Below are 22,808 nucleotides of genomic sequence, written 5' to 3' on the forward strand. Positions count from 1 at the left end.
TTATCGCTTTTTTTTTTTTTTCCCGCAATTTTGAATTTTTACTTGTTTCCTCTTTCATGCCTTGCTTCGTTAAGGTTAGTATAAGACATTCTCAAGTCTTATACGAACCAAAGAAGTAAACCGAACAAAATCAAATAAATTAAATTAGATTACCAAGAATTAGGGGTGTCAATTGGACGGTTCGGTTCGATTTCGATTGAGTCGAATCGGTTTCGATCTAGGAATGAGGGAGACAAAAACCAATCTATTAAGAAACTTCGGTTTTTGATCAATTTTTGTTTTGGTTTCAGTCTCGGTCCGGTTTGATTTCGATTTATCTCGATTTTTCAATATCAGGTTAATACCGGTTTAGATCGATTTATTATTGGGCTTGAACCATAATGAAATCTTACATATGTAACTCATAGTGATAAGATTTTATCAAAAAAACACTTTTAAGTTTATAATTATGATTAAATCATGATTTATCGTTGTAAGATAACTAATATTGAAACTACTGGATAACAAATTACTATGAAGATAACTAATATTGAAATCTCAAACGAACCCTATTATCCTTAATCATTAATTTAATTATCCAACTAAGTTTTGTATAGTGAACAAGGAAATCAATGGCATCATTATTACAATTTACAAGTCAATTTATCTATTCATAACCTAATATTCAATGATTTGTAATAATTCCTTTTACAATAATTTTGTTTGTTCACTAATATTATGAAAAATGGATAGTCAATTCACCCATTTATAATATCATAATCATTTATTTATTTTTTTATAATTTCATTCAGTTTGATTATTGGTCGGTTCAGTTTGGACTGATTGAACAATATACATCACTCTAAAACCAATCTAATAAGGATCGGTTTGGTTCGATTCGAGTTTTATCGGTCAGTTTTATTTGATTTTATCGATTCGGGCTGGGTTTTGACACCCCTACCAAGAATATATACAAACTGCATAAAAACCAAATTGAACTGATTTAGTTCGATTTTGGTTTGAAATTATACAAATTATTCGTTTTCAGTTCAATTTTAATTTATACATGTCGTATTCAGAACCTAATCAAAACCCAACCGAATAACCAGAATCCAACCAGACACAAAGGAGCGTATCCGATAGGTGAGTGACGCACCAGCGGGTGATACAGTAATTCCAATCATCGCCCATTCCAATTGCATTTTTCTCGCTCCGGACATGAGCTTACGCACAAGTCGCAGTCAACCGAGAAGACTGTCAGATATTTTTGCTTGATTGATTCGTCGAAAACTACGGAAGAAAGCTGAAGTATCGAACGAGAAACAGAACAGGCGAGGAGGAAGGAGGAGGAAAGCTTTTGAAGGTATTTATTTCTTAATTTATTTTTTGGGCTTTGAAGTTAGAACTCCAAATTCGATTCAATTTCATGTGAGATTGTGCAATGGAGTGAATGTTGTACTTTCAGATTCTTATAAGTCTTAAGCGAAACTGCTATTTGTTCTTCAATTGTAACTACTACTTCTAACCTGTACAAGTCCTGCGGATCTGTTCTTTCATTGTGACTTGGCAGTTTTACGTTTTTACTTTCCCTTTTTCAGAAATCTTGGTAGCTAGAAAGGCACTCAAAAGCTTTGAAAATTCCACTATGATATTTGCCTTTGTGGTTTGGTTTTGATTTTTCTCTACAAGGAATGGTCATTGCAGTAAACTGGAACTGGGTTTTTTTGTTTTGTTTTTTGTTTTAAGAGGAAAACTAAGTGAACCAGTAAAATCTCCCACTTCCATGGGGATTGGGAATTTCAAACCTGTGTCTTTCTTTGGGAGTTCAAGCAATATGTCGAATACAATCCAAAAGCCTATTTCCTAGAATTTAGGAACAATCTCTTACCAAATACGAAATACACCTCCCTAATAACTGCTAGGACTCTTGCAGAATTTAAATAAAATAATAATGGAAAAGGGATAAAGAGATAAACATAAACTGCAATTGGTTCCACCAAGAACTGTAAGAAAAATATGTACAAAACCTTTCACTTTACCAAGATTTGAGTTACCACTTGGTTGTTGGTATAAAACTGCAATTGGTTCCACCAAGAACTGGCCTTTGTCATTAACTTTTGGAAGTTTTGTCTGTGATACCATCTGCTGTCCCAATTTCCGTTTCAGACACGAAACATGAAAAAATGGACGGACCCTAGAAGTCAGTGGCAAGACCAATTTATAGGCTACTGGTTCTATACGCTGCAATACACAAAAGAGTCCATAGAACTTGGGTGAGGAAAGACATGCATAGCTTGGGCATTGTATCTCGTATGACATCGAATAGAGCTGAATGAAGGGCAAGGATCCATGTGGCTGACCCCATTTAGTTGGGATAAGGTTGAGTTGTTGTTGTATGTGTTTGCAGTAAAATTTATGTGATCTGGCTGATTGAAAATCTGAGGTCTTCTAAATAGAAGAAGCTGATCTGCTAATAGTTTGTGGCTGGAGGACATTTTTGTCTTAATCACAGCTATCCATCTTAGGTAATCTATGTTCTGATCCATTGAACAAGGAGATCATTCTTGAGTCCGATTTGATGCAGTAAGCACAATGTGATACTGGGTTTTATTCGTTTGAGACTTTGAGGAAGATCATTGCATCGGTTGGCTGGGGCTGAGAGTAAATATGTGAAATTGGCCTCATTGGTACTTCCTAATTTTTTATTGTAAAGTGATTTTCTTATGAGATGAGCGTCATGCTACCTGAAAAGAATTAATGTAGATGCAGAGAGACTCTATTATGGCCTTAGCTTAGAGGAAGTGACCGGTGATAATGAGAGAAGATTGTAATTAGCTTCCTCTAATGGGAGACATGGTCCTAGATGGCATAACAGGGTTCAGGTGACCCCAAATAAGTAGTGTAAAGCATTGCGGTAAATAATTAATCTTGAAAATTACCATGAGAGTTACAATTGCTGAAAAATTAATGAAGCATTGGTCTCATAATGGCGGATTGTTACCCCTTTGCACTTAAAAGTGTAGAAATTCAATTTGTTTAATTAGAAATTTTCATTGAAATATGGTTATTCTCCAAAAGAACAGTTGGATCTGGTGATTTATACCATTGAAACAAATGTAAATAGGAGAGAAACCACAAAAGCAAACCGGATAAGGGGACTAATGGTACCTTTAAGACATCTAGTCATTAATAAGAGTGTTATTGAGAGATTCAAATGCCGGAACTGTAGTCTTTATAGCTTCTCAAAGCATAAGATTTTGTTTTTATTTTAAAGAAATGATCTGTAATTTTGTTAAAACTTTTTCTTTCTCAACATTCGCAAAATTTCCTTGTTGAGAAATACCGCTCATGGTGGTGCCTTTGTTATCTTTGTAGATGGTAATTCTACAAGATGAGAAAAAGCAATGCAGTTGATAATTGCTGATCCTATAGTGCTGCTTCTTCTTCTGCTTCTTGTTTGAGATTTTAAATGTAACAGCAAGCGTACGGATTAGTGTAGCTACGGGTCGAACTCAGGGAGAGCAGCCACTTTATTTATTTTTTTCTTTTAATAATGCGAAAGTGAACCTATTAATGGTTGTGATCTAATTCTAACTACCGTCCTAACCATTCGTCATCTAAGAATTTAAAGACATAAGCCACACAATTAAAATTAAATAAATAAATAAGTGAAAATAAACAACCCACGCAATTAAAAAAAAATAAAGGAAAAAAAATGCTGAAATAAAAATAAAGTAAAAGAAAGGGGAGAAAGCTAGAGAGAGACTCATAAGTAGGTTTCTCTACTTAGCCCGAGGGATGCATCATAATATGAGCTTCCCTACTTGACCAGAGAGTCACTCTTATAAGGGTTACTCTACTTGGCTTTAGGGAAAGGGAGACAATTAAAATAAAAGCAATAAATTGATGGTTCTATGGCTAGGAGGGGCAAAGCCAACACATACACTAGCCATGAACCTTGGGGGAAAGGGATAGTAATAATGTAACGATTGAAATTAAAATCCTAAATTAAGAAAGAAAGGGTAGTCAGAAGAGGGAATGAGAGGGGGGAGAGAAGACTACTGAGAGAGCCTACTTACTTGAACTTCAATGCTTGAACTTGAAAGCTTGGGTGATTTGAGATACTACCAGTACTAAAAACCAGAACTGGAATAAACTAAATCTGAAATTTTTAGTACTAGAGAAAACAAATCTTAAAAAAAAAACTGACTTGAAAAAAAAAAGATGCTCCACGGCTCGTGATCTTGTCACCTAGATCTAAGCCTAGAACTATAACTTTAAAAATTACAACTCAATTGCATAGATCATAAACATAAAAGGCTGAATAAGAATAAAAGAGTACTTGCATTAATTGACATAAAAAACTATTACAAAAGTGATTAAAGCAAAAATAAAGAAGATCTAAAACTAAAGAGAGAGAGAGAGGGAGAGAAAGAAGAAAACTAAGCATAAACTAGAAAGTAAACTAAGGAGAATAATAATTAGGAGGGGGGAGGAAGGGGCTTTTATAGGGCTTTTGTCTTGCCTCCTTCCTTCTACAAGTCTTCTTTAAGAAAAGAAAGAAAATAAAATAAAATAAAATCTTGGTAAAAATCCTCATTCTCTGAGATATTGTGTGAGGAAGGAGAGAATCCGTTTCCAAAATTAACAAATTCTATTCCTTCCTTGCAATATTAACCAATATCTTGCAATCTTAATTAAATCAGAAAGGAATCTCTGCATAGCATCTTCAAGATCTTGTGAGGTGGCAAGGAGAGAGAATAATCTTCAGGATTTTGTAGGAGAGAGGATGTGGTACCAATGACTGGGTCCCACCTTTGGACTGGTTTTTGATTCACTTTAAGCACTTTCTCTTGTAAACTTGGAAACTAAAAAAAAACAAGAAAAATAAAAGTAGTACTATCCAAAGTGGGGCAAAATGTACACTTATATCCCTAAGATTTCACACATTATTGTGCTCATCACTTCTCCTTTTCTTTTCTTCTTCTTCTTCTTCTTCTTCTTCTTTTTTTTTTTTTTTTTTTTTTTTTTTTGCATTTCACAGAGTGCAGCATATTGTACTTGCCAAATACTTCTGAATCTCCATCCAGGTTTTAATGGATGATGTAAAAGTATCCAGAACAAGTCTGGATATGCATGACAACAAAAGAAATCAGCATGAAAGGGGTTTCAATTCAGCATTCCCCACATTTTTTGAGGAGATTCCCCAGAGACTTCAGAATTGTTTGAAGGTTGGTACATTCTTGGGAGTTGTGAATGCTTTGACCAATGATGGATATATTATCAATTATTGGGATACTCTTTACCTTTGTTGTAGTGGCATCTCCAGAAGTCCATGAAAGATGTAGGACAAGCAAAGTCTGCAGGCTCTTGCATACCAAAGGATGAAGGATCATGTACTGCTTTGGGGGTCAACCTGGACAACCAGCTTCAGGCTTGGAAAGCAAATCCTACTTGGACTGATCAATCTCCGGACATAAAGGTATGAAAGGTTGATTTTAAAGAAAGTAGAAACTTGTACATTTTTGGGTAAACTTGCTGCTTTCTTCTTTTCTTCTTTCTCCCCTGAAAAGAAGTTCCATATTCATTCTTCTTTTCCTGTCACCATAAATGTGGATCTAGTTGTATTGCATTTTACTCCAACTGCAAAAAGTATTCAGGCAAGAGAAAATCCAAGGTACCTGTTGGGTAAAATGTAAGAATGATTTGCCAATGATGTGGTGGTAGACATGCCAGGGCTGGAGCTAAGATATCCTTGGGTAGAAGCTTAGCATTTATCCAGATTGGTTGATCTTGACCACTCAATTTGTGGCACCTTTTTGATGGTCCGAATTCACATGGCTGCAGGCCATAGAACATTGTATATCTGCCAATGCTGAGAGAGATATAGAGAGAGATGGTGGTATATCCTGCATGTCAGATGTATCCACTGGACCACTGCTATTCTGGTCCATAAACACAATCTATCCTACTGGTTAGGCTTTCCAGTCAAGCATAGTTTCTTGGCTAGTCATCTTAACGGCAAGGCAGAAATATATGGTCAGCTTTAGGCAGAGAAGATAAAATTCTAATGAAAATTCTTGGCAGGTTAATGTACCGAAGGGTTCTCTTTGCAACCTTAATGCTGAGGTCGATGTTGGGTTGCCCCCAGATGCAGTATTCAACATTGTTATTGACCCTGACAATAGAAGGGTCTTCAAGAATATCAAGGTGCGTGGTATATTCTTTTTACCAGTTATGGTTCTGATCTTCTTTTTGTGCATAAACAATGATGACACTGCAATATGGAAATTACTAAGGATTGATGTTTGATCAAAAGTATTAAAGGAGAATTCTTTTTAAGTTCAACATGAACTATTCTTGGCAGTGTCCAGTTTTTCCGATGCATCGGAAGTCACCCTCTTGACAAATGATTTAATGGTTGACAATAAAATGGAAATTCCCAATACAAGGTGCGCTGCTAATTTTGTCAAGTGGGCAATCCTGAGGCTATTGTCCAGGCTGCCAAGGCAAAGCTTTGTTTGACAGGCCAGCAAACAGCTTAGCTGTAGATATATGAGTACATACATAGAGGAAAATTCAGAGTTCCAATTATAACTGGGTTTTCTCTTATATCAGGAAGTGATATCAAGGAGGGTCTTGGTTGATGAGGGTCCAAGGCAGGTTGTCGAGGTGGAGCAAGCTGCTTTATGGAGGTTTCTTTGGTGGTCAGGAACCATATCAGTCCATGTTATAGTGGATCAGAACAGAAAAGATTACTCAGTGAGTGGGACTTTGGTTTTTCTTTATGTCAATCATTGTTACAATAATTGGCCTTTTTAGATTTAAAATTTCTCCTCTGTTTTTTTTTTTTTTTTTTTAAATGTGGACTGAATTTCTACACTTGTCCTTTAATGTGTTTTGATATCATTTTGTCTTTAATGTTCCCCCCTTAGGAACCTCCAGTTTCAAGCAAAGTGAAAAGAAGGGAACTGAAATTAATTAAGTAATTAAAATCAAAATTTTTGGAATCATGATTCTGTAACTAGCTTCTAATCTCACTTTGGTAAATTTAACTTTCAAATATTTCAAAATAATTTGGTTTAAAAACTGAAGTAAAATTTAATTACTGCATTTAGTAAGTTGTTAAGCAATCATTGCTGATAATAATTAGAAAATATTCCATTTTATATTTGTCTTAATTTCACTTTACTTGCGATTAGATGTTGCCTTGGTGATTTCTGGATCCGGATCCTCTCCATAGAGTACATCGCCCATAGGGTGCCCATAGAGGCTTGCGTGTGTGACACATGGACAAAATGAATCTAATGGTCGTAAAGAAAGAGAAAGAACTTTTACCCCCTTAACCTATTCACTCCCTATTTCGATCCATAACCGACACCGTAATTCGACTTAACCCACAGGAAGAAATGGGGCCCTAGGTTGCCACTGCAACTCCTTACCCTCTCTCTCTCTCTCCCATCCCGCTTGGTGTGCATACCAGGCCCTTCTCCCATTCTCAAAACTTTACTTCTCTCCTCGGTTCCAATCAAGGATTAAAGTATCGGTATCGGTCGCCCTATCGGTCGGTCAAAATTAAGATACGTATCAGAGGGTATCGTATCGTATCGGAGATACGCTAAGATACGCTAAAGATACGCACATAAATGGATAGGGAACACATTTTTATACACTTTTGTATAAAAAAATAGTTAAAAAAAGCTATATATAACATGTAGAATGCATAAATACTTAAGTAGAGGGTATCGTATTGATAGACAAATATATTGAGTTGAAAATGTTTAAAATGATGAGGTTTGAGTTTTTTTACAGTTTTTTCTTTCCTCATTGCCATTGCCACTGTGATGAGTGCCGTGAGGAGTGTCGTGGTGGTTCAAATCCTTGGTTAGGACCTTCTTCTTCAATAGGAGCAACTACGATGATATTCTGCACTTGTTGAATATAGGCAGAATATTTACCCCAGTCGAAATATTTATGGTAGTGGGTCTCCCGTTCATTGTAGAAAAATTAAAATTTTTTTATAGAAGTTGTAGATTAAATGTTTTTAAAGAACATATAAAAAATCAATGAAGTGTGGACCAATATATTTGAGTAGATCTAAGAAAAAAAAAAAAAAATTGAAACCCTCACTTTTTTGGAGAAAAAAATGTGGGTTTCATTTGAAATCATGTATTTAGTAATTATAAGTTATGACATTATTTTTAAGAGTTGAATGAACTAAATTTTCTGAAAAAAAAAATTTGGGGATTTTTTTTTTTAAATTAATTTCGGAATGAAAAATTTTAAAAAATATATTTTTTTGAGAAAAATCAAAAATTTCCATGGAAGTTGTAGAACACTTGTTTTTACATAACATATAAAAAATCTAGAAAACTGTTGGTGAGAGTGTGAAGTGTTTGTTTCAAACAACAAAAAATTCACACTTAAGTAGCCGTATCGTACCGATACGATACAATACGGATCGATACTGCACGATACCTTCGATACGTATCGATACTCTCGGGAATTTTCATATTTTCAAAAGTTCGTATCGTAAGTATCGGTACCGATACGGTACGAGACGATACGATACGTACGATACGCCGATACACAAAAAGAGGTCCAAAATTCCCCATAGTGTATCGGTATGTATCGTGCTGATGCCTACCGATACGGCACGATACGCACTGATACTTAAAACCATGGTTCCAATTGATTGTTTTAGGGGGTGTTTGGTTCGGTAAATCAAATGGTATATATATCAGATATGAATGTCAATCTTTTGATAGACATTCTTCTGAATTATGTTTTTTTCTGAAAAATCGTTTGGTTGCCTTGAGGTAGGGGTGTCAATCGGTCGGTCCGGCTCAGTTTCGGTCCGGGTTGAGTCGGTTTCGGTGTGGGAAAGCTGAAACCGAAACCGAACCAATAAGGAAATTCCGGTTTCTGTTTGGTTTTGGTTTCGGTTTGTCTTCGGTTTCTTAAATCGATTTGTAACCGGGTTGGTTTTGGTTTTTGATCTAGTTTGGATTCAACTTTCCATACAAATGTATACAAAATATGCAAAATTTGATTTTTTTAATGAGTTTTGGAGTGTTTCGGTTTCTTACCGGTTTGGTTTCAGTTTCGGTCCAGGTTTTGAGCCGGTTTTGGTTTGGTTTCGGGTTCATCCGGTTTCCGGTGCGGTTAGGTTTGGTTTTGGGGTTGCAATACTCCAAACCGAACCGAGCCAATAAGGCTTTGGTTCTGTTTGATCCGTGTTGTTATCGGTTTGGTCCGGCCGGTTTTACCGGTTCGGTTTAGGAATTGACACCCCTACCTTGAAGCTAGTACATGTTTCTCGCGGATTGAGATATTGGCTTCCGTAGAGAACTTCTTTCTGCTTTCTCCTTTTATATTAGGTGGTAAAAAGGTTGCTCAAATCTGAGTTTAAGTGTTGAGGTAAACTCAGATTTGGAACACATCCTTTGTAATATGGTCATTCATGGGAAGTAGGGTACTCACTTATGAGGGTCAATCTAGTGGAACCAAATAGCTCAAAAAATTAAGAATTATCATTCTAAAGAATGTCATCCCAAAGATTTACCGAACCAAACACCCCCTTAGCTACTCTGTTTGGATCTCTTGTTATTGTGTGTGAGCTGGTGTCTTTGACGTGAATGGGTATATGAAGTTCCTTCCTTTTCTTCACCCTTTTTGTGAATTCGATCCGCCGCTTTGTAGGAATAGGTTTCAAGAAGACGAAGTTTCGAATACAAAGCCTAATTATTCTCCATACTACCAGTCTCATGGCATTTCTGTGACAAACTGTTAATATTTATATATTTTTCTCAGAAAGGTTAACAGTTTCTTATTAAAATTTTATTATGGAATCTGGAGAAACCAAAAAAACATTTGGTGAGAAAGTAGGAAATGATGCAATGGTGCATGAATGTCACTCACTATAATACTACCATTTTTCAAAAAGGTTTACAGAAGCTTTGGGAAAGAAGATGAGGAGAAGAGGGAAACAAGCTTTAAGTGAGAAGATTACAACGACAGAAGTTTGTTCTTGAGGAGCGATCCTTTTCCCTAGGCAGATGACCAAGTCGATGATGTCGTTGCTCAACGTCTCAAAGAGAGGGAAGATAACTGCTATCAAACGAAGAGTCCTCTATCTAGTTCGTTGGAGTGAAGGGAAGCTTTTGATCTTGCAGCGGCCAGAGGCAGAAAGAAAGGGAAGAGATAGCGACTTGGCTTGCGGCAAGTGGGAGATCAGAGATGATAGGAGTCGGAGACTGAGAAAGGAGTTGCGACGGCGACCTAGGTCCAGCTAGATTATCGGGTATGGGTTGAAATAGAGAGTGAATGGGTTAAGAGGATAAAAGTTATTCTCCTTTTATTATGACCGTTGGATTCATTTTATCCATGTGTTGCACACGCAAGCCTCTATGGGCACCGTATGGGCGATGTACTCTATGGAGAGGATCCGAATCCGTGATTTCTTGGACTAAAACACCAAAGCTACCTTCCATGTCTTAGTCACAACCTTAGTCATGTGAAACATTACTTGGAGGGATGTGCTCTACCTGATGCTTGGGAGAAATATATTGTCAGATATTAATTGTCTTTGCATGAATGCCATTACTCAATACTCTCTCTCTCTCAGTTAGAGTAACAATTGTAAGGTCCCCTAAGTTCATTGAGATGCCAAACCATGTAGAGATATCAAAGCCTCTTTTTTCTTCATGATTTGATTCTGTACATTTATTGAATTCTGCACAGGAAGTTTCCATGCTTCATCCTTACATTATATTAATTTTGTCAGGTCAAGTTTAAGCAAGGGAAAGAAGGATTTATGAAGAAATTTGAAGGCTGCTGGAGAGTAGATCCCCTGTTTGTTGATGAACAATTATGCTTCCCTTTCAAGCCTAATTCGTGGTCTGACTATGTTTCATGTACTGGAGGTAAAGGAAGAGTTGGCTCAAGGGTGAGCTTAGAGCAGCTAATCCAGCCGGCTTTTGTTCCACCCCCACCTATCTCTTGGTATCTGAGGGGAATTACGGCAAAGACTACTGAAATGTTGATAACTGACCTGCAAGCAGAAGCTGCTAGAATCAGGGGAGTTTCATACAACAGTGCCACTAAAGAGAGTGAATTATCCACAGGAGCATGTGATGAGCATTCTGTCGAAGAATTGAGCGATGTTAAAGAAAGATGGGCCCAACGACGAAGAGAAAGAAGGCGGAAGAGGAGTCACCAAAGATTGCCATGGTAGTCAATGGCCAATGTACACTAGTAATCCATTACTGTTACAAAAGTAAATAAATGATAATAAATACTGGGAGAGGCAATAATCGGTGTAGCCGACCCCATTTAGATAAGGCTGAGTTGTTGTGATAAAATCCTAGAGTTTACTTTATTTAAACTTATCTCCTATGTGGAATTCCTGTACTAAGTACATCCATATGATTCATGCACCAAATGCATATATTACAAGATATGATATTTCATGAATGAGATTACAGGGAAAATGAAAATCCACCAAAGAAAAAACCCAGCTTTCTGTTAGCCCTTCTTGCAACTTATGGTACCATTCCAAAAGGTACTTGTTTCCTTAAAACCTGTAACTTCATGCAAAACAGTTCACCTCTCTCTCTCTCTCTCTATGTGTGTGCCTGTTGAGTACTAAAGCTTGAGTATGTTGAGGTCACAAGTGTTAAGAAGCAGGGTTAATCCAATCCCAGATTACCCCATCCCGTAGCCAACAGATGGTAATAGTAATGAAGATTGTTTTGTGGGGATGTTCCCGATGGACTCATACACATGGTAAAAATTATGAAAATTGTACCATGGAGATGTTCCAGGAACAATTTGGGACTGCAACCAAAACAAAGAGCATACAGCAATTCAAAATGGGTTCAGTTTTCATTCACCCCTGGTGATAAGAGAATCTCTTGATATTTATTTGTGAGATTATGATTGGACTTCAGATTCGCCATTAATTCTCACTCAAGGTTTGAGAACTCAGTCTCCGGAATAGGATCGGTCAAGCTTATATCAATCCAGATTAGCCTGAATCGGATAGAAATACCCTTGATTTTGATTTAAAACCAATTTTTAACTGTTTTACCCTTCTCCATACTGAAATCACCGATATGGTATTGTTGGCCAAGAAATAGGATCGGTCAAGGCCATACCAATCTGATCCCATTCCTCAAGGCTTTGTTTGTTTCGACGTAAAATTTTACATATAAAATTTTCACATGTGAAATTTTCCTTATTGAAATATTTACCACCATATTGTTTGTAAGAGGGAAAATATGACGTAAAATATTGCTGTAAAATTTTCCAACGTTTGTTTGCAAGAAGGGAAATACTTTGCTTTCAACTCTCATAACCTATTACCAAAACACAAAACTTCAAGGCCTATATTATGTACAAGTTTTTAAACATCTTAAAATCATAATTTGGTTGAAATCTCAATTGGCTTACAGGAGGCTCAAAATGCTTCCAACCAAGATACCCAACTGCGTTTAGGATTTGAAGGCCGAAGCATACATCTCAAACTGCTATATTGACATTTGTTTTATTAGAAAGAGAAATATATATATATATATATATATAGTATTACTGCAGATTCATGCTCAGTCGAGACCTGCAAATCATAGATAAGAAAACTGGCCCGAAGATGGTCTTCGGGAATGGTGCTCCCAACACTTAAAATCAGTATTTTCATAGAACAAGGTTCAAAGCCTCAAACCATGACGTTGAAAATACTCTTACCAGTCCAATCAAACGGGTAAGACACGATGGTTGGAGAGATTCTCTCCTCACCAATGGAAAGAGAAACTAGGTTCCTTTCAAATTCTGAATCTGGACCACCGTGCATCAATGAGAGAAGTTCCATGGACCAGGTCCATCTGCTATTCCAAAAATGAAAGGCCATGCACATGGGAGATCCCCCAGAGTGGCAGCGTAGGAAACCTTCTCCTTGATAAAAATCACATGAAGTGGGGTTCTCTAATGCACCACCATGACCCACAATTCATAATGGCTCCAATGTAACTGCAATGTGACATTATCATTAAAAAATGGATTTTTGTAAGATTTTACACTTGATATGATACAGACACCTGATCCAAGATTGGCCAGGTATTGTATCGGCCTCTGATATAATCCGGTCAATATCAGAGATCTGATACCGATACCGACACCAATACCAATACCTCAATCCCTGCTCCAAGTGCAAGTGGCTAAAAAAATGAAAAGATAAGACTGCTTTAACCTGACCATGACAAACTTCAAACAAATGTATATACATACACCTTCCCAAACGTCCTCATTTATATTTTTTCATAGGTAAATGTATCGTATTAAGGAAAAGAAAAGAAAAATACAAAAAATGGCAGCCACTATTAGAAGGACTCCAAGTGCAATCAACAGAGATCAAAGACAACCAAAAACAACTAAATTACATCTGTAATTTGACATACTACAACAAAGGAACTAGAAGACAAGTATACATAGAGCATCATAGTAAGCCAGTGTCCACGTTTTACAGTAATTAAAACTGAAATTTCCTCAATTTTAAACGGTATGATCAGAGAAATTGGTTCAAAGCCAGCTACTAAATTTGTCGAAGTGCACAAGTTCCAAGCCAATTTTTTTTTTCATCTAGAAGGAAAGTTCAACATCAATGAGCAAGGTGATCTATTCAATTGATAATTCCCCCTTACCATCTGTCTCAGTTGAGAAAATACAAACATTGGGGCACATGTTTGAACTCTGATGATGCAAGCTCTCAACAGGCTGGTTCATATCGGCAGACACAATCATATATGTTTCCTTTGATCAGTTTTTCTGCCAACCTCTGATTCTTCACCATTGCAAGCTGCAAAATAATTTTTTAATAGAATAACCAAAAACGTCAGAATCCCGTCTAGATGAATCAAATACAGTAATAGATATAGAAGTTCGCATAGCACAGTACTGTTATTTCCGGAACCCCAATGAGGTCTAGTGTTTGAAAATTGACCCATTTAGATTGATAGTTAAAGATTGGAGAACCCCCCCCCCCCCCCCCCCCCCCCAAACAAAAAGAAAGAAAAAAATTGCCTGAACACCAAGGTTATGAACTATCAAATTATGCATTCCAGGTTCCAACCACCCTGCATTACATGCAGTGATGATAATTGTCTGCTGCCTTCAACCTGTACAAACTTACCTTCAGAGCATCACATTTAAAATGAGCATTGAAATTTGTATGGAGAGCACGACCCATCCCTTCCAAGATTATCTGCATGGCACAACAATACCAAGTAGAGAATTTTAAGAAGCTCGGTCTCCATTACCAGACTAGAAAATATTTCCTGCTATTGACTAAGAAAGAAAAGAATAATCACAGAACACTTCAGAATTGTGATAAGTTTGATGTTTTAAGTTTCAATATGCATGAAAAAAAAAAAAAGGCAGTTGTGACCCTACCAGGTCTGCATCTTTTGCAGCAGCAGCTAGCTCTGAGCTGACCTGCCGTAAATCGATGCATGGACTACCACACCCATTCTCGACAACCATCAAAGGAATTGATGAATTCTCTTTTGAACCATCTTGGACGTTTATCATTGCATCCACAAGCAGGCCACCTGCTTCAGCAGCCTTGCGGAGGACATCACAATGCTGCAGACTAGAAGAACTGAGTTCATATTGCTCTAATTGGTAAAGAACTTCACTAATAATGAGAAAGGGTAAAATTAGAATGGATCAGAAAAGAGACTTCTATATATTCAGAATACCATTTGGAAGAGATTTTCATCAGTGAAACCATTTCAAGTTTTTTATCCTAGGTGTCAACCTGGCTGAGGACCCGAATCCGGGTGAAATATCAGTACCTTCCACTTTTTACTCCACTTCTTTCTCTCCATTTATTTTTCTTCTGAATTTTTCTCTACTTGGTTTAAATACAGGGATGTTTGCAACAGATTCATTATGGTTACCCTTGAAACATCAATGAAATCCCAAAATAAGAAATTGTCAAAATTTAAAACCCATAACCGTGGAGTAGCAGAAAATGAGACTGTAAAAGCCTCATAACATAATAGATCCATTGCAGTAAATTAACATAATGTCCAAATATGGTGGCATTAATGCTATAATTAAATGAAATACAAGTTGTCCCCTCCCCCCCCCCCTCACCCCTCATAAAGGAGAGTCTATGATGGTTAAAGAGCATCAATACGCATCACGTGACTTCTTGTGGAACAATTAACATGATAATCATATCGGAAAAGGGTAGGATGCAGTGCTCTTTAGGATGGTATTTTGATTTCTCATTTTCTACCTTTTTTCTAAGGTTTTCTTTTAGCAGTTTCCAAATTTACATAATTTCTCTTCTGTCTCTTCCCCAAGATTCACATTTGTCTTATTCATCTTGAAGCATCTCTAACACTTCAGACATTGAAATTTTCTAATTGGATTTTGTTTGATAGGTAATTTTTAACTGGATGTTAAGATACAAGATAAAGAACAATCTTGATAAGAGCATTTATACATACAAACCTTGGCAGCCTCCGCTACAATATCAGGAAGTTCCATTGCAGTCACATCATTTAGTGCTGGGAGTGAGTTTGCAACCAGAACAACCTACAAAATTGGATTTTAATAATTTTTTACAGATTAAAGTGAAATATATGAAGATTTTACAGAACATAATTGATACCAAATTGGAACATGCTCCATACTAACAAAATGGCCTTCAAATGCAGGACCCTGCCATGTGCAAATTCAGATGAGGACATAAACCCTAACTTCAGTAGATGTGAAAAATGGGAAATACCATATAAGGTTACCAAGATTATGGCTGAGTTTTGCAGTGATAAGATTGGAACCTACAGTCCCCTTTATATAACAAGATACATGCAAGTCATTGGAAAATTGACAATTTGCTTGCACCCATTAATTTCACTGTGGAAAGCCGGATGGGTTAGACAAGACAAGACTATAAACACTTCTTAGTTACCTCAGTTCCACGGCGGAGAAGTTCCCGTGCCAGTGGAAGCATCCCAAGAACAACATCAGCACCAGAGTTGTCTACAAAAAGCAATGCTCTTCTATGTGGTGGCGGATTTTTGTCTCCAGAACCAAGTATTCTTTCCTTGAAGATATCAAAATCATCTACCTGAGAGTGAGGAACCACTAATCATGCACTGAACCTCTATCTAGGAGTTGCAGCAAAAAATGAAACACCAACTGTAATCATGATTTCTCAACAAGTTCTTCTGCCACTTACCCGCCAAGGTCGTTGCATCTTTTTGCGACTCATACGATATATTTCAATAATAGTTCCTTTATGATAGAGATCCACACAAGCACGGGAACCCCAATCAAAGATATTTGCCGCAAGAACACCTTCAATAAGGGCAAGCAATCTTGTTTCCTACAAATTAAAAAAAATATAAAATAATTGGCAGAATTTGGAAAACCTCTATAAAATAATTGGCAGAATTTGGAAAACCTATGGAATGGAAAGACCATGGTTGACACAGAAGCCACCACCTAATTAGCAGTATTTTCAACTCCAAGCTCATACCGCTCTTGTTTGTCAAGAACACTGTGAGCACCGGCATATTTTTATTGCAAACATGGGCATGAATAACATAGCAGCAAATAAGAATATGATAAATTTAAGTGAACAACAGGGAGATCCATTTAACTACAAGAAAATAAAGATGCCACTAGTTTTAATTATAATGACAGGAACATTCCCCAGGCACGTTAATGGACTTCTCTAAAACAAAGTGTTTAATGCCGTTCACCCCAGTTTAAGCATTATGTACAATGCCTGCTAACAGGTGTTCGAAATATTCAGACATTTATCCTCTAATCCTCCTAATTTATTTTCTTCCAAAAGTGAAAAATTCTCTAAACCTACTAAATTGTTCAGAGAATAATATTTTTCCTATTATTCTCATCCCTTTTTGCGCTCCCCCCCCCCCCAAAAAAAAAAAAAGAAGAAGAAGAAGAAAGAAGCAATTTTACCACTTTTTTGACCAAATTGATTTGTCATTTGAGCATTGTAGATTCCAAAACTTGTTGAAATGGTGAAGATTAGGGTTAGATGAGTTCCTCCAATTCATATCAAAGAGAAAAACAAGTTTCCAAGGCTTTTGGTTGCTCGCATTTTCGTATCTCACTCAGTTTCTGTTTTGCAGGTTTAAAGGAGGCGCATCAAGTGTATCTTAAATTCTTAACTATATCAGACCAAATCGGTCCCGTATTGGACTGTATCAGACTGTATCGGCCAATACAAATATCAGTACGTGTCGCATCAATAACTACCAACATCAATACGTATCGGCCAATTTGATACAATACTTAAAACCCCGCTCCTGATTGAAACAAAAGGCAGTAAGCTCCCCTGGTTTGCGATTTAAGAACTCACGTGATTCAACTGCTTTCAAGTTGAAATTTCAGGTGAAGGTTACTACTTCAATACCTCAGTGAATGCAAGCCCTAGCAACTCCAAATCCAATGAGCAGAAACTGAGAGAGATTTTAATCTCTGAAAGTAACTCAGGTGGAAGAGGGAAATCAGTCCTGTTTACAGGGTTCGATCTTGTAGAAAGAGAGGTATTGAGGCTTAAGGTTCTACGGTTTAGACCGCCTTTGAAGAGGATTCCTTTGCTCCAAATCTTAGACCCAACAGGTTAGGATTCAAGGGGTTCTAACAAAATCTTCCCAAACCAGATTATCCTTAGAAACAGAAAGAATGACAGTAAGGACAGAGAAGAGATAAAGAATAGAAGAAGAACGATAATATAGGGAAAGGAAACGACAAACAGGAAGAATATAAAGGAACTCACCAGTCAAGAAAGAATCAAGCTAGGGAGAGAGGGAAACAGCATGTGCACATCACCACTGTGTGGTAAACTTCAAACTCAATATTGTATGCAACTCTAAACTCCAACAATGTGATTACATGTGTATAAATAAGAGGAAAATAGAAACCTACTCAACTAGGAAACTTGAAACTTAAACAAGAACACCATCTCCTACGTTACCCAACTTTCTAAAATAAACGAAATAAAATAAAATATTATAATATTATCTCCAACCAACCCCTTTAAACCCTTTTAGGACCAGTTCGTCTTCGGTCTGGGTTTCCAGGTCGGGTTATGCCGAGATAGCTATGATATTTCTACTGCATCATAATTAAAGAGAAGGCATTATTCTCATGTGTGGACAGGTCTGCAGGCACTGAAATGTCATAATCATGAAGTTCCTGGACTGTGGTAACCTGAACAAAAAGAAAGAATGCACTCATTTGTGAAACACTGGGAAAATTAAATGACAACTGCCCTCTCCTGCAGAGAGAAATTCCTGACACTCAATAAATAGCCATTACTTTAGAAACAACAATTCCTTCTGATTAACACAACTAAGGAAAATATCTACATAGGAAACAAAAGGTAATCATTGGGGATGGTGACCATCTGGTTCTCAAGGTAATATATAATGGTACAATTCAGGTGTAAGCCTAGGAATGTTGGATATCTTCTAGGCAGAATGTTTACATATTCGATGATTACCATCATCTGACTTCTATTCAGGACAGAACATTTTTTAAACCATAAACAACAAAAGAAGATGTGAAAGATTCTACAGCTTTATAAAACTGATGGTAGACAGTCATTACAGTCTATGACATATATGCCACTCAGAACTGCCATGGATCTAAACTAATCCGCAAATCCACTAAATTATTTTAAGTATGTGCTTACGCTTTCCAGGAGGGGAATGGAAACTGAAAAGAATTGCTATGAAGACAATTAAAGAAAATGCATCAATACAGTGCATAAGAGATTACTTAAATGGAACTAACCTCCGCAAGTGGGCAGAGAATGCACGAGCAAATGCATCCCCTCTTCTTTTAGCATCATCTGTTCCACCTTCACTAGCAACTGCCTGTGCATAATTCTCGGAGTTATCATACGTTAGAGCTCCAAATATTCATGGGATAGACCATAAAGTAGATAAGTTCTCCGCACCGGTCCAAATTAACAAAACCCCACAAAAAAAAAAAAAAAAAAAAAAAAAGGGAGTGGGTGGGGAATAGAGCTAATATTACTCTGAAAAGCTTCAGTTATATATCTACCCAAAAGAAGCTCCACGTATGTGTGGGGCTTAAGAACCCCTAATGAAAAAAAAAAAAAATCTGAATCAGACATAATGGTGGCATCAAGGTGCCAGCAGCAAGGAAACACCCCAAGTATCTGATCCACACACATGCGTACTCCCTTCGTTTGAGACAGACTAGCAGTGTCAAGAGGTTAAAAGGAAATATACCAAGTTAATGTCATAAGAATTGCATATATACCTTATCCACAAGGTCTGGCAAATGCTCGGACAACACAGTGAACCAATACCTAAGGCAAGATAAAGTTCTCATGTTAACTAAATAATGTTATACACCAATTTGTATTTGGTCATCATGATTTCCAACAAATTTAGAGCTTCATTCAGTAGGGAAAGGATGAATTTCCTCCAATAGGAGCACAAATGCATGTAGTTCAAACTTACTCAAGCTCACCATGAGTGGATAGGTCAATGGTGTTAGGCTCATACCTGTACCAAAATAAGTAAATATGATCTGAGATGTACCATTTGGTAATCACGCAGAAGTTAATGAATGGAATCAGTACCTCACATAACAGAAACGATACCATAAGAACGGCAAACAATCATGGCAAAATCAATTAGAAAAACATATAAGTAAATTAGAGGGTGCAAAACGTAGAAAAATGAATTGATCTACTCCCATTATCTAGACAATGGAAAATGTAGCAAATAATCATACATTTGAAGGAACAAGAAAAGAATTGCAGAGGATTAGACAATATCTTTTTATCTCTTCGTTGTCATTTCTTCCAGATTAAGGGTGTTTGCAATCTAGGATCTCCACTTCTTTTTCTTGTCTTTGCATAGTTAACAGATGAGGTTCATATGGTCTTACAATACAGTAACATCAATAAGAAGAATGCCAAGAGATACCAAAACATCTGCCTAACTGATAAAAACTTAAGACACAACAATATATATATATATATATATATAAACCACGAAGAAAATAATAAGTATTATTTGCATGTTTGCCATGACCACCTGGCAAGTTCTACATCTCTTCTTGCCACATTTATAGTATTAGTACACATTCTAACCTTAAACATGTATCAATCTATTCATAAGTAACATGAAGGATTGGTTTCATCAAAGAAAATTTAAATAAAATAGGCAGCACACTAAAATAAAATGGCATACGTTTTCAGATCTGCCAGTAATGGAAACACCTCCAATGTAGGTACCAAATGAAGGACACCAACGTTTAAAGCAGCACTTGCATCAGAACGCAGAGTACCTCCTTTGGAAGAAGGTACTTCAAAACCACCAAGGCCAGTGGTTCCTGGTTGAGCCATTGGTACAGGGGCAATAATCTCAGTGCCCTTCTGCACAAACTTCTCCATCCAAGAAATCTGCAAATAACATCCACATCATGTCTATGAGGGTTCTACAAACTAATGTGTGTGTGTGTGTGTGAGAGAGAGAGAGAGAGATTTTGGGCTAAACCATCAGATTTAAAAATTTCTAGCATCTATTAAAAATTCCCTTTTCACATTCTACAGTAACAAACATAGTTGGCACGGCGCCAAGGCGAACCAAGGCATTGGAGGGCTGTCTAAGCGCTTAGGCGAGAAAGCGCCCGCCTTAAGGCGAATTAGGCGCAAAAAAATATGTTACTATTTTTTTTAATATATCTATTATATCTAGTATAACTGTATAACAATGATATACTTAATTTTAAATTGCTTGTAAAAAATCAAGCTTTTAAGTTATATCAAAATACAAGAACACACTTTAAGCAACATCAAGAGACAAGAATCAACATTCAACATGAAATTCATATCAATGCAAATTGCAAAGCGATATATATTTTCTAACATGAGAAAACACAACAAAAAATGAACAAATTGTTCATAAAAAAAAAAGCTATAAATAAAACAAAAGGCATAACAACATATAATTCCTAATGAAATATTACAAAGAATATAATATTTAACTATTTAAGTATGTAGTTAGATATACTTACCTCTATGATGCCCAAAACGAGATCCACAAAGTCCATCATAGACCATGAGTCCATGAACCATGATATTTTAATGTTTAACCCCCTGTCAATCAATACGTATAAGTTAGTGACACTAAAGCACTAAGCAACAAGAGAAACCTTGTTCCTTAATATATGAGTCATGACTCATGATAGGTGATAGGCTATGGGTTCCAATCCTACCCGGGGAGAATTAAAAACACCTAATGGAAATTGAGAAACATAAAAATAAACCAAAATGCTAAACTTTAGTAAGCTTTAAAGTATAAAATTATGAATTTTAAAACAACAAAATAAACCATCAAGCTAAACTTTGTTCTTGTTTAACCATATTCAAGCTAACAAATCAACATCTACTTCTTCTCCCTCCTATTGTTGCTGACTCATAGAACCTCCTAGGTAAATTACGACCCCCAACCGATGTAGATGCACCAACTGCTCTATCAACATCTCCCATGTGAGGTCGTCTCCAGGATGGACTAATCTCCATCTTCTTGCTCCCCGTTATCCCAAACTGGCAATGGCTTCAACCATCTCCTCAAAGCTCCTTAACTTGACGATTGAATGGGATTTTCTGTCTGCATTTGATCTTAAGCTGCTTTGTATTGTTATCTTGGTAGAACTTTTAGACCTCCTCTCACCAACTATTTCTTCAGGAGTCCGTTGAAGATAAGAATCTATCGGACCCTTTACTGCCACTTGTGTAATAACATTAGCTTTATTCCTTTTGGAAGATGTCCCAGAGCTTGGCACAAGGTTCTTTATTGAGAAGTCTATAGTTGGGGGCCTTGGTGCACTAGACTGGAGTTGCCGTCCACTTTCAATCTCTTCAGGCAAATCCTCTCCCTACTGATGATCAATAGAATAATCCTCATCAAATACATCAGGCTTCCTCTTCTGATTTCGCATGATAGCTTCATGCATCTCTCTAGCGATTGCTGCAGTTGTTTTTGGGCACTTTGATATATCTCCAAACCTACCAATTAAATGTTGCTTAAGCCTTTTGATTCCTCCTTTGGCATCTTTTCCACAAAGTGTACATCGCACTAAGTTCTTATCATTAAGATTTGGCCAATATCCATACTTCCACCTGGGGTCTTTTGATTTGGCCTTCCTAGTTGGATCTTTGCTTGGATCATATGTTGATGCTCCAGTGCTAGCAGATGGCCCGCCACTAACCACTAGTAGCCATATCTATTTGAATAAATACAGTACTACACAAACATAAGGAACAACAACAAGAGAAACTAAGTAACAAAAAATAAGAAATAAAAATGAGAGAAGGCATTGCACTAATGCACAACAGTCAATAGTAGTAAAAAAAATTCATAAGAGAAGAAGCATTGCACTGCCACTAATGCACTCTACAATCTAAAAAATAATAACTAATGCACTACAGTCTATCTACAGTAGCAGGGAAATGCACTAGCAGGAGAAGAAGGAATCATGCAGTAGTAAAAAAAGTTCATAAGAGAAAAAGCATAGCACTAATGCACTAATGCACAACAGTAGTAATCATGCAATCATAAATTCATAATACATATTACAGTCTACGTCTACTTGCAGGGGAAAAAAAAAAGGAAGCACTAGCAGCGGTGCTGCCAGCGCAGGACAAGAAGCAGAGAAGAAGAAGAAGAAGAAGCATAGAAAGAACTGGCAGGCTCCATAAGAAGCATTCGAGAACAGCGGAGGGGAAACAGAAAAAAAAAAAA

General features: G+C 36.8%; 2 protein-coding genes across 4 annotated transcripts in view; one reads left to right on the plus strand and one right to left on the minus strand.

The window, feature by feature from the left end:
* The first annotated feature begins 1,140 nt into the window (after positions 1-1,140).
* LOC122075680 lies at positions 1,141-11,438 on the plus strand. Of its 3 annotated transcripts, none has more exons than XM_042640808.1 (6): positions 1,141-1,342; positions 5,024-5,210; positions 5,309-5,461; positions 6,067-6,189; positions 6,598-6,741; positions 10,766-11,438. In XM_042640808.1, exons 2-6 carry the CDS (start codon positions 5,076-5,078, stop codon positions 11,213-11,215), a joined length of 1,005 nt encoding a protein of 334 aa, XP_042496742.1. In that variant the 5' UTR covers positions 1,141-1,342; positions 5,024-5,075; the 3' UTR covers positions 11,216-11,438. The 3 variants fall into 3 exon arrangements, with proteins under 3 accessions (XP_042496742.1, XP_042496739.1, XP_042496740.1); XM_042640805.1 differs by having other exon boundaries at positions 1,144-1,342; positions 5,297-5,461; XM_042640806.1 differs by having other exon boundaries at positions 1,145-1,342; positions 5,070-5,210; positions 5,297-5,461.
* A 1,818-nt stretch (positions 11,439-13,256) lies between these two features.
* LOC122075345 (pantothenate kinase 2-like) overlaps positions 13,257-22,808 on the minus strand; it is a 36,726-nt gene continuing 27,174 nt past the window's right edge. The window contains exons 12-22 of the mRNA XM_042640339.1: positions 20,253-20,464; positions 19,515-19,559; positions 19,312-19,360; positions 18,802-18,899; positions 17,432-17,531; positions 16,226-16,372; positions 15,956-16,114; positions 15,496-15,579; positions 14,425-14,616; positions 14,165-14,236; positions 13,257-13,831 (exon numbers count right to left, since the gene is read on the minus strand). Coding sequence (XP_042496273.1) covers positions 13,742-13,831; positions 14,165-14,236; positions 14,425-14,616; positions 15,496-15,579; positions 15,956-16,114; positions 16,226-16,372; positions 17,432-17,531; positions 18,802-18,899; positions 19,312-19,360; positions 19,515-19,559; positions 20,253-20,464 — 1,248 coding nt within the window. The 3' untranslated portion in view covers positions 13,257-13,741. The remainder of the gene's footprint in view (positions 13,832-14,164; positions 14,237-14,424; positions 14,617-15,495; positions 15,580-15,955; positions 16,115-16,225; positions 16,373-17,431; positions 17,532-18,801; positions 18,900-19,311; positions 19,361-19,514; positions 19,560-20,252; positions 20,465-22,808) is intronic.

This window comes from Macadamia integrifolia, chromosome 4, assembly GCF_013358625.1.
Source record: "Macadamia integrifolia cultivar HAES 741 chromosome 4, SCU_Mint_v3, whole genome shotgun sequence".
Classification (NCBI taxonomy): Eukaryota; Viridiplantae; Streptophyta; class Magnoliopsida; order Proteales; family Proteaceae; genus Macadamia; species Macadamia integrifolia.

What these genes read in the sequence shown, in the direction of transcription:
- LOC122075680 (XM_042640805.1), top strand. Translation starts at nt 5,076, where the DNA reads ATGGATGATGTAAAAGTATCCAGAACAAGTCTGGATATGCATGACAAC. An exon ending in ATCAATCTCCGGACATAAAG is followed by an intron (nt 5,462 to 6,066) that starts GTATGAAAGGTT and finishes AATTCTTGGCAG; the next exon opens with GTTAATGTACCGAAGGGTTC. An exon ending in AGAACAGAAAAGATTACTCA is followed by an intron (nt 6,742 to 10,765) that starts GTGAGTGGGACT and finishes TAATTTTGTCAG; the next exon opens with GTCAAGTTTAAGCAAGGGAA.